At 36.4% G+C, this 12,170-nt stretch overlaps 1 protein-coding gene across 1 annotated transcript; it reads right to left on the bottom strand.

Annotated features, from left to right (window-relative positions):
• Positions 1 to 5,155: 5,155 nt before the first annotated feature.
• LOC140336040 (dorsal-ventral patterning tolloid-like protein 1) lies at positions 5,156 to 10,986 on the bottom strand. The gene is made up of 7 exons (XM_072419094.1): positions 10,977 to 10,986; positions 10,326 to 10,473; positions 9,002 to 9,201; positions 7,564 to 7,617; positions 7,071 to 7,224; positions 6,374 to 6,575; positions 5,156 to 5,433 (listed from the first exon to the last, which is right to left on the bottom strand). The coding sequence occupies exons 1-7, from the start codon at positions 10,984 to 10,986 to the stop codon at positions 5,425 to 5,427; spliced, it is 777 nt and encodes a 258-aa protein (XP_072275195.1). The 3' UTR covers positions 5,156 to 5,424.
• Between the last annotated feature and the right edge of the window lie 1,184 nt (positions 10,987 to 12,170).

Here is a 12,170-nt window from a genome sequence, read left to right as displayed (position 1 = left end):
TGATCATGTTGTGGAAGGAGAGGGGGAAGAAAAATGGCCCCCGGAGGTGCTTGGAGGACTAGTGGACGGGAGTCGTGGAGGAGCTTGCGATGGCACTGATTTGCTGTGAAGAAACGAAGTCGCCGTGGGCCATTCAGATAAGAAGATGTCAGGAAGATGTAAATCACGGACAATATGAGGCAGGTCAGAAGGCTCGTGAAGAACAAGGGTCCTACCTCCAGATCTGATGATGAGATGGAAGGGGAATCCCCATCGATATGGGATGTTACGATCACGAAGAACTGTCAAGAGCGGTTTAAGAGCCCTGCGGAGATCCAATGTATGTTTAGAGAGGTCAGGTAGCAGTTGTATCTTAGCCCCGGCAAATTCTATATTTGTAGATTTTCTGGCTTTTCTCATGATATCTTCCTTGGTTCTGTAGAAATGAATCCTACTGATAACATCTCTAGGGTGTTGCGGGTTTGTGCTGCGTGGGCCCAGGGTTATGTGTATCCGATCCATCTCTATATCAACATCGGATGGGACAGCCAGGAGCTTGGCAAATATGGAGTAGGCGGCTGCGGGTAATTCTGAATTCGGAATGGTTTCAGGTAAACCCCTAATGCGAATGTTATTCCGCCTGTTCCGATTTTCGGCGTCATCATGCAACAAATACAACATATTAAGTTGAGCCTCGAACTTACTAACATGCATATATATATATATATATATATATCCTAAAAGTCTACTTTAATATAAAACAGAATCTCCTAAAGGTAAAATATACTGTGTTTTTTCAGTAGGTATTTTTAGGATAAGTGGCGTTTGTATTTAAAGACATGTCTTGTCTACCCTAAATGTCACATTGAACTTTATTGGAAAGGAATGTGAATAATAATGAAACAAATCTACCAGTTGTCCCATAAAAGTGATGATGGTGAAAAAAGTATCTATTGATAGTAGAGACACATGTGCTAGTGTGGTATGAGCAGGTCTTCCCATAGCAAAGCAAGCTACTAATTTCCCTATAGTGGTAATGATGTTTAAATGGGGTGACTACTGATAGTAGGGATACATATTTGTGTTATAAGTACTTGTATTGATACAATAAATGAATAAACAGTGAAATCAATGTGCAGTTATTTCTGAAATTGATGTATCTTGTTGACTTATATATAGTTTAAGTTATCATCTAAATTAAAACATTGACAAATCTTGACCTACATCTTAGTATATCTAACGTACCTATTTCCTGGTACTGGAATAACAATTTTGAATGTATGTCTCCTAATTGATCTTATTTATACTTTACATTCACCTTACAAAATGAAAACAATTGGATAGTTTTTTCATGTTCTTAATATGTATTCAAAGCCTAATCTTTTTTTTCGGCCAGGTTGCTGAGGACCCTTGCCCTTTATGTGATAGCAGTGGTCTTCTTAAAGTGGTCTGGTGAACCCTCTACTCATTTAGTGTCACAGCCCAATCAGTAGACAGCAGGAGTTTTGCTAACTGTAGAGATATAGGTTTGATTTGTGACCCAGAGTTATTTTTTGTGTTTGATTTCCAGAGTTACAGATGTACCATTATAGTTTGCATTTTTACACCCTGACATTTAAAGACCCATCTGTCCAAAATGTTATTAAATTTATTAGGAGATACTGAAGCAAAAGTTTTCCAAAAAATTTCCAGAAAATTTTGGAATATTATCACATGAATGAAGTACCCAGCACATAAAAAAAACTATCCGCAGAATCTCCTTTCATATTATGTTGTCTGTGTTCTTAAGTTCACAGGAAACAAGGTTCTTCAGTGGGTATCCATATCACCACTTGTAACAATTCTGATTGGCCTTCAAGTGGCGGGGGCCCTCCTAGGATCTAGAAAATAGACTAAAACAATGATGTCAGATGGTGGGGATACCTTGCATGGCTATGTGTGCAGTGCTGGATTACCAGTCCCCGCACCAAATAATGGTTTTGGGAAGGGACAAAGAAGGCAGTAATGTCCAGAGATTTATAGTGCCCAGGTTTTATAGTATATGTCTAGCCTAAACATTTTGTTTTCCTTGTTATGTCTAGCCTAAACCTTTTTTTTTTGTTATAAATAAAGTGAGAAAGGATAAGCCCTCTTGTCAAACTTTTGTTGCTTTTCAGGATTCTGTTAGAGAAATGAACCTTAAATTTATTTGCAGTTGACATTTCACCTCCCCCAAATCTCTTTAGGAGGAGGAACGGGTTTTCTAATCATTCCCCACTCCATCCACACCATACCTCCATCCATGTAAAGATTGAACGGAGAACGTCTAAAAACTACTCAGCTAGAATGATTACATTCACCATAATAATTAGATAAAGGATGCATACATAAAAAAGAAGTAAGTAGAAAACAAACAATTGTACAAATCAAATACAGAATGTTTGCTGCTCTCTTTACAACATACCAAGCATTTTACCATTCTAGAAAAGTGGCTGGTTCGTGGGATAAACATGAGGAAATGGTTATGAGTTTATGCCTCAAGCTGATTTTATTTTGCATAATGCTGTGGAGAATATAGAAAACAATAGTACAATATATTGAAGATGAATTCATTCTTTATAATTAATATATTGTTGGTAATACTAGTTAGGAGAAATCTGCAGGCTGCCATCACTGAACTCTTTCTGAATATTCTTCTTCACCATCATCTTGGTCCTCTGGTATCATGGACTTTTTACAGACATGTAATGAGTAGATACATAAGCGATTCTAACCTCACTAGCTACAAGATTTTTTTGGTTATTTTTTCACAAAGTATAGAATTCTTTCCAATATAATGACAGGCAGCTAGCATTTACAAAAATCTATCAGCACTGCCAACATACATGTTTGTTACATTATAGCGATACTTGATATTTGATACATTATGCGATTTATAATAAACTTTCTATTTGCTGCTCCAGGTGATATTAGAATACATACTTTATTAACCACATCGCAGTTACTAGATTGTCTCTTTACTACTGAAACAAATACTATTGTCGTCTTAAAGCAGCACATTGAGATTCACAATATTAGTCTTTAAGTGGCCAGCTGAAACAACTCCTGATATGTTTTGTGCTGTGATAACATTGTGGTTTCTAGCCACTTACATTCTAAGTTTTAATGTGTTGTGTTCCTTTGGGGTGTTAAAATTGTGCTTTAATATAGTTTCAGTACTTGGTGCACAAATTCAATGCTACTACTTTTGCTGATCGCATTTAGGATGAAATGTAACCTTGTGTAACAGTAAAGGAGGAGTCAGGCATACTATGTCAACACTGTGCACCTTATTAAAAGCTTCACCCCATCATTGCATCCCATCCACTGGGGCTCTGTTTTACATCTTCCTAAAGGGACAGAACTCTGCTGTGCACCCATAAATCTTCCATTAATAGCAAGTCACTGGAGTTGGGGTATAAGAACTCATAGCCATATTCCAACTTTCTCAGATACTTGCTGGAGATGTGAATCAGATGCTGGCAGCATCCTGCATATATTATGGTGTTTTCCAGTTTTACGACCTTTCTGAGCATAGGCCAGTGAAATCTGTGGGAAATTCACTGATTATGTGATTCCAGATGACCATGCATCATATTACCTTTCCGTTAAAGATGTATAGTAATTCTGTGGTCAAACATTTGGTAATGGCAGCCCAAGTCTGTATCCCCTTTTCTGGAAAGTCTACGAGGCCCTCTATCAACCTATGCTTTCAAAAGATATGTGAGATTATGCTCATGGAAGATCTTACTTCCTCACTGTACAATAGAGGGGAGAATTTTTTTATCCTTAGCAAATTCCTTTATTACCCTCTACCAAACCTCACAAAGCTGGCTTGTGTCACGTATTTAACCATTGTGATGCCTCAGAATGCTACAACATTGATTTGGGGAGCATGCACGTACTCCTTGAGCCATTTTGTCCCTACAAGGCAAAGAAAGAGAGAGAAAAGTGGATCAAGAATTTTTATTAAGGACAGCTGACTACATGATTTCAGGGTAGAGAAAGCCCAAACACTAAGTAAGAAGAGGCATAGTGTTGGGTTATTCATAGTAGAAGACTTTGATTCTACTATTTATGACCATATTGGGCCAAGTTGTTGTACAAGGTCTGCTGAAGATTTATCACTTTTGCAAAAAAATCAGGCCCACAATTTACATAGACTGCAATATGGACAGCAAATTAGAAATATGGCTTTAAACTACACAGCAAGTAAAAATTGTAAGTGAATTATGTAAGTAAATAAGAATTATGCTTTAGTCACACCCATGTCCCATCCACTTTACGGCTATCGTGTGGCGCCATGCCATTTGTCCCTTTTTGACACATTTAATTGTTGTGGGGTATGGATTTCCTTGAAAACAATTGGGTATTCTTTGTGAAGTGAATTTTGACTACATTCACTTAGCAAAGCGAATTGCCAAAGACGATAGTGGAGGTCCCTGTTACTGGGCCTTTCAAAATGGCAGCACTAATATCAATGACATCGGCAAAACATCAGATTATGTAGATGGATTACCTTTTAAGATTACAACCTTTATACCAGCCAAAACAGATTTGGGATTATTTACCTTACTACACTTTTTCTGTGCCACTTTTGTTTTTTCAGACTAGATTGACCATCTTTCTAGAACTTATATTAATTCATATCATAAATCAGCCTGTCAGCTTATTTTAAATACACTCCAATGCAAGCCTAAATGTAACGTTCAGCTGATGTGTGATAGCTGTAACTCTCAGATTAACTGGCTAAGACTGAAATATAATCTTATGATTTGCAGAGTAATAGATAGTTGAATTTGAGGCTGTTTACATGTTCATATATATACCTGGGGGTTATTTCAAATCTACTTGGCATTGATCAGCGTGCAAGGATTTTTTCAAAGTTGTGATGGCTTACGTAGTTGCAGATTCTCTTTCTCCTGCCTTGTTCTGGACCAATGGTTTTATAACCTACTATTAAGCTGGCAGGGCAATATTCATTTTTTTATACCTTCAAACTGTATAAAGTAGCTACGCTGTTTATGTTCATGTGAGTAACGAGCAAACATACAAAAAATTATACAAAATAAATTGATTATTCAGCGTGGTTTAGTGCTGTTCATTTATTTAGTGATTTATTGTATTTGTGCAATTAATAGATCTATTACATGATTGATCTTCTCAATATATATTTGTAGGGTCAAAGACAACAGAAGAGCATTCCACCCAAACCTGAAAAATTACCATGTATAGCATATAAAGCCAAACAAATTACAAACAATTACCCAACTTAAAAACTAATTTTTTAGTCTATTAAGGTTACAGGAAATAATTACAAACATGTTCTAGAATACATTAGTAATAAAAAGTAATCAATTTTAAATCATCAGATATATCTGCAGAATACAAGGAACCTTCTTTCTTCAAACTTTCATAGTTTTCAGTTTATGGGATCTGAGTAAAAAAAGAGAAGACTAAGTAAAGTAAAGTAAACTAATATAGTTAGTAAATTTTTTATTATCTTAACAAAAAATATAGTACATATAGGGAGGGACATCTCTGGAGGTTTTAAAGAATTTATTTAGCCTTAACAACCAAGAAGCCCCAGCTGATCTTAGTGGATGTAGCAACTGTAGATAAATTAATTCTGAAAATTCATAAGAAAAGCACTGAAATCATGGCTCCTCTCCCCTTTTTTATTTGGTAATTTGACTTGCCAGCCTGCCAACCTTCTAAATTAAACAAACACCAGGCACTGTAACTGTCATCAGTCACTGTTTAGGGGCATTTCAGACCCGTCATGAGCCGTTGCATTCTGCAAAGGGCCTAACTTCCTGCCGTGGGTACTATGGAGAAATTAGTCATAAAAAATTCTAACTTCAGACCCAACCACTCCCATGCAAGTAAATGGGAGAGGTTGGGAATGAGCTGCTGTTCCTAAAACTGACGTGTTGCTTTTGGTTGTAGTGACAACAGTCGTTTGTGCTAACAACTATGGTTTGACTCTACTGGATTCACAGCAGCAGTTTGCTGTTTGCCAGGAGTATCATACCATGCATTTTTCCTGCAAAGAGATGAAAGAGCCCTTAAAGTCATCGTAAGGAGTTTTATGCCTAATTTTCCACGGTATCTACAGCTAGAGAGATAAGTAAAGATCTTATTAAGAATATATAAATTCTTTCTCCATATTCTGAACTTCCTGTTACAGTTAGGCAATAAAATGTGATTTCATCCTACTGGGGATCTCAGAAAGCATATTTTCTCAATAATCATCAAAGCAAATCTGTAAATCATCAAAAATTCAGTAAATCTGTGTAGATAATTTAGTTTGTTGAAGGGCAAATGTCAACTACATTATGTAAAATAGGTTATCCGATGCTGAAGAGAGACTTACTGAAAACCTATAATGCTTGGCAAAGTTATACGAAGCCTTGAAACCAGTATTTTGAACCGATCCATCACTTTTAAACTCAATCGTCATTGAACTAGTTGATCCAGAGAATGAACTTGTTTCATTTCCACACATCTTTCCAAGCTCCAGGTTCCCATCATATACTTTCACATAATCGAAGTCGCATGTTGGATGAATTTCAAGGCTGTTGAATAGGCGGGGAATAAAACACACAAATGATTACACCTATGAAAACTATTTGAATGTACGCAATGTTTAACTATTTTGAATAGGAAGTAGAAAGTCTTGTTTTTTTAGCATTTTATAGTAGGGAGTGGTTACGATTCACTTGGGGTGTATTACTTGTTTGAGTTCTTTTTGGGAAATTTCCCCTCACCTGTAAAAGTGATAGTCACTGAAACCTGGACATGGGCACATTTTTTCCAAATAATTGCAAAAAGCTAGAAACTTTGTCAATTTTTTTACATGCGTCATTCATTGGACCTGATTTATTTTTAGCAAATGTTTTTTCTTTCAATCCTGGACCAGATCCATTCCAGGTTTCCTGGATTACACAGGTTCAATGATGAAAGTGTATATTCTCTAGTTAATAAACTGCCCAATAAAAAGACCCCTACTTTTATACTTATCTCAAATCTACAATATGAGTTTCTTTTGTTATATAGTACACAATACTTACTTAAAACTGGTGAAATAGATGTCTATAGTAAAATTTGATGTTGCTGTGATTTGCCAAACACACCGGCTGTTGGCAGGATAATATTGTGGGTACATAGGGCTTGTTATTACTCCAGAGTTTTGTGTCAAATAGCCTCCACAACTGGTATATTGTGCTGTAATAAAATACAATAATATTATTGTGTTTTCTGTCACTCCCTTCTGATTATGTTTTCTTATTATTCATTTCATTATTATTATTTTTTGCTAAATTTGGCCCTTTGTCCATTTCTAGTAACAAAAGAGTTCAGGTGTTGCAAATTGTCAGTTTGTGTATTTTGGGTACATGTTCTGATCTAGGTACATCACTCAACCTTTTTCTCTATATTGTTGTATGTACTCACCCAGACCTGCAAACCTAATATAAATCATATTTATGGAAGTAAATGTTGTAATACCACCTATGTTAAATGTATTAGGGTAAAATCAGTGAAAGCATCAAATAGTATAGTTACAAGAAGTTGTTGTTGTTGTTGTTGTGGTGGTGCTGGTAGTGGTGTCTGGTACAGCTGAAAAAAATTAGAAATAAAGTTAAGTTAATATATAAAGGGACACAAAGGCTTAAATTCTCTATTTGGACATGTCTAGCTTAACAAGTCTTAAGGTTTTTGTGGCCAATACAGTATACCATTTTATTTATAATATTTTAGTTACATCCTATTTTGCAATTCTAAGTATACAATCACAACAAAAAAACAGACCTAGTTGCTTGTCTATGTACTTTGGCAGTTGTAACTGTTTGTAGAATATTGATTTATGCAAATCTAATAAAGAATTAGGTAAGCCTAAATTTGTTCTACCACTAAGAAATTGTGAAATTTGCCATTGCAAAACTCATTCTAATATATGCTAAATACCTGGAGGTCAAGCTGATCTTTTGGTTTACATAGCTTCAGTCGCAAATCTGAAACAAACTTGCAGATAACTGAATGACAATTAGCTTAACCCCTGAGCTGGGTACTCATTTTTGGTAAGTAAATCAGAAGGTGTAATGGCAGAGAATCGGAACATCAGCCAGGAAATCACTTTTCTTCAGCAAACTTTTCAAAAAAAGTATAAAATCTCTTGGGAATCTGAATCTTGGAATGGAATCTGATTTATTTGTTATTTTTGGAAGAACTTGATGTCATTATTATTACAATTGGAAGTTTTTCTGTAAGTTGTCATACATCACTACCTGTTTTATGTTCAGACAATGTAATGACCCAAACACCCCTACTGGGTCCTTTACCTCCATGGATCCCACACTGCAGTAAACGTGGAATAAAGTATTTCTACATGGCATACAAACATTTTTATTGTTAAAGGCTCTTGGAAGTTCATCTTTAAGGTCAACGGTTAAGCCTAAATTGTATGTTAACCCTTTTATACACTTGCACACTTGCAATAGAAGCATTAGTGTGGAAGCATTGAAACCTCAGTCCCGTTTTATGTATTGTTTCCAGTTTCTGCTGTGATGATTCCATGGGCCTGATTTTTTAAAACTCTCCAAGGCTGAGAGGATACAATTTCATCAGTGATGCTGGGTGATCCAGCAAACCTGGAATGGATTTGTTCAAAGTCATTAGCTATTTGCTAGCAAATGTTTTAAATCCTGGACCAGATCCATACCAGGTTTGCAGGATCACAAGCTTCACTGATGAACGTGTATCTTCTCCAACCTTGTGTAGCTTTAATAAATCAGGCTCGATGTCTCTGTTTATCCTGGTGATCATTGCCTTCTGAACAGAAAGTGATGGGACATTCAAAATTTTAGAACTGTCACATTCACAGTAATAGAGGAAAAAGATTCCAGAAAAAGTTTCCAGATAGAACACTAACCATTAGGCACTTTACTGCTTGTACACCATACAACTAAAAAGTATATAAAAGAAAAAATCATCAGCATTGTACCTGGATAATAGTTGTAAAACTGAGCATCAAAGCCATTGCCTTCAATGGATCCATCACTTCTGAATACAACGGTCATTATATTGGATGTTGTAAAGAAATAGTACGATCCAGGCTGGCAAATCTTGGCAAGAATAGGGCTCCCTAAATAGCCATCACTTATTTCCACATAGTCAAAGCTACAAGTTGTACTATTTTCTAGACTGTCAAAAAAATGTAAGAAAAATGAATGAGTTTTTTGTAATTAATATAGAATCCTGACAAATTGACAAAAATTACAAATTGAAATAGAACAAACAAATATAGCCTAATAAAACTAAGAGCTGCAGTTGCTTATCAGTGTAATCGATCTCTGCTTCCCAAGCATGTATTTGCAACTAAACTTTAACCGAGGCTCAAGGCCGATATCAGACGAGAATCTTGCATGTGTACTTTGCTTATTGTCCATCGACCAATCGACCGTCCTGGCAGATCCACGGACGATGGATGACAAACGATCGTAATGAAAGTGAAGGGGAGAGAGCACAGCGGGGTGCCGCTCCGCCATTCACCCCCTCCCCTCTCCATAGAGCAGAATGGTGCTGTATGTACAACACTCCTTCATGCATTGCCCAGTTGTTAGTCGTTGGAAGGGATCGTGAGAGATAGACTTAGCACATAGACAGGCTCAGGGTTTATCTGAGAGGCACGGATGCACACATAAGATAATGCTCATGTGGCTCATGAAGACAGTACATATAATAAAGCTATGCTTAGGTAGTATCAGCAGCAGATTTTCACACAGAGGCAAAACATTTGAAGTAGGCTCCAACACTCCTGAACATGTTGGATTCCTATTAACTTCAAATACATTTTAATTACATGACATGACGTGCTTAAATTAAAAATCATAACTAGTAACTTAGTCTACTAAATGTATTAGTCAGCTCTGCAGGGCTACATACACACATCAAATCATTGACAACCATTATTCTTAGGAAAAAATCGGACATGTGAACAGTGAATATGTTAACCTCTCCATAAAATGTAACGTGCTGTGTGTACAGAGCTCATTCATTCATCTGTCACTGGAGAAAATCACAAAAGATTGTTTCCACCAACAGTAATCCTTTGTGTGTATATAGTCTTAGCTATTTAGTGCAGTTCTTTCAGCTGAGCATTCACATTCAAGTTAATCTACAGTGCCAACCCCCTATAAATGGGTGCACCACCTGACTCTTTTTTGGTGGTCTTCCTACCCAGGTTGCACAATTTTCTGGGTTGAACACTGATGTAGTTTCTCAGCCAGTTTCTATAGAAAAGCTGTAAAAGATAAAAAAATACCAACCTTTCAATATAAATGCTGATTGTTATGATGGTATTTTGTGGTGTTGTGATCTCCCAAGTGCACAGAGTGTTTGGGGGGTAACTGCTTGGGTAAAAGGGACTTGTTATACTACCCCAGCCTCTGGTCAAAGGACCTCCGCATTTCCTGACTGAAATCAGAATAATTTATATTAAAATTCAAATGAAGATACATTTTATACGGCACCTAAAAATCAGTGAGTCTGATATTCACCCAACAATCTTCTAGATCTATGTATTTTTAATGATAAGAAATGATTCACCCCCAAAGATTTGTAAATGCCAAATTCATATCTTCAAAATTATACGCAGACAATACAGGGAAAGAAATCGGTATATAGGTTTCTGAGGCGTGATTTAGGTTCTCATTTCAAATGAAATTATCAGGATACATAATATTAAATATATATATATATATATATATATATATATATATATATATATATATATATACACATATCATTTAGTTTATCTAAAGCCCAAAGTGTAAAGTGTATCGAAAGCCAAAGACATCATGATTCCTGTAGCATGATTCGAGGGATTAAAATTATACTAATTATGACAAATTTAATTTGCAATTGTAAGATGTGAAAACAAGTCAGAATTTTCGGATTTGTGATCACTCTTCTCTTACCAATTTCCATCTTATGCAGTACCTGAAACCCTACAATTGTTACTGGCAGAATGTTGTGCAAAATATTAGCAGTGTACAGGCACAATGACATTGACATTGTAACTGTTTTGGAGACACCCAGAGCTGGATTTCCCTCACTGGAACCTGTAAATACACACCATTGGAGACTAAGGCTATGCTTAGACTGGCGGTAGTACAGTAGTACAGGTAGTACTGCACTGCTCACTGCCACCCTCATTCATTCCCTTAAGGCTGCTGGTGAAACACTACATGTGGCAGGGGTGTGAAGAAGTGGTAACTGCACCACAATCACACTGCCAGTCTGAACATATTCCAAAACAAATACATTCTGCTGTCATTACCTCTTCTAGTCTTGTTTACCTTACTCAGAACAATGAGAACATTGATTTATTAAAGCTCTCCACGGCTGGAGAGGATACACTTTCATCAGTGAACCTGAGTGAACCAGAAAACCTAGACTGGATGGGCCACGATTGAAAACATTTGCTAGCAAATAACAATGACTTTTATGAAATCCATTCTAGGATTGCTGGATCACCCAGCTTTACTGATGAAAGTTTATCCTCTCCAGTCTTGGAGAGCAAATAAATCAGGAACATTGGGATTATGTGTTAGTAAACTTAGATGACTGTCTTTCAACCTACTATAGGAATAAATATTTAGTTGTTAATTGACCAAACCCCCTATTGCCTCTGACATCCAAAGCGTAGTTACCCTACAGTAAGTATGAGATCCCTCCAAATTCTATTACAAATATTCTGCAAGGTTGTACATAGCTATAAAGAAAGGAGATAAGTAATGAGGACACAGTTTAGACAGAAAGTTCAGACAGGTTTCAAGAATAGAGAACAGGAACCAAATACTGTATGCTGGCATTCCCTTAGTCAGAAAGTTTGTTTGTGTGTCAACAAGGTTTGTGTTGTTTACTTTACATCCATATGGCCATTGCAGGTTTCTTTGCATCTCCAGTGTTTTGGGTAAATTCACTTAGCTAGAATAGTTGGTAGCCAACTTCTATTTGTTGTCCCAGGACCATTGTAGAGTCAGAACTTCCACTGCCCTGTCAAGGCAAAAAAGGCTTCCTGCAAACTACTTAAGATCCTGATTTCTAAATGCACAGTTGTATTTTTTGTGTTTATCTAATAATGGGCCTGATTTATTAAAGCTCTCTAA

Source organism: Pyxicephalus adspersus, chromosome 7 (genome assembly GCF_032062135.1).
Source record: "Pyxicephalus adspersus chromosome 7, UCB_Pads_2.0, whole genome shotgun sequence".
NCBI classification, from domain to species: domain Eukaryota; kingdom Metazoa; phylum Chordata; class Amphibia; order Anura; family Pyxicephalidae; genus Pyxicephalus; species Pyxicephalus adspersus.
This window is presented reverse-complemented; position numbering and strand designations above follow the sequence as displayed.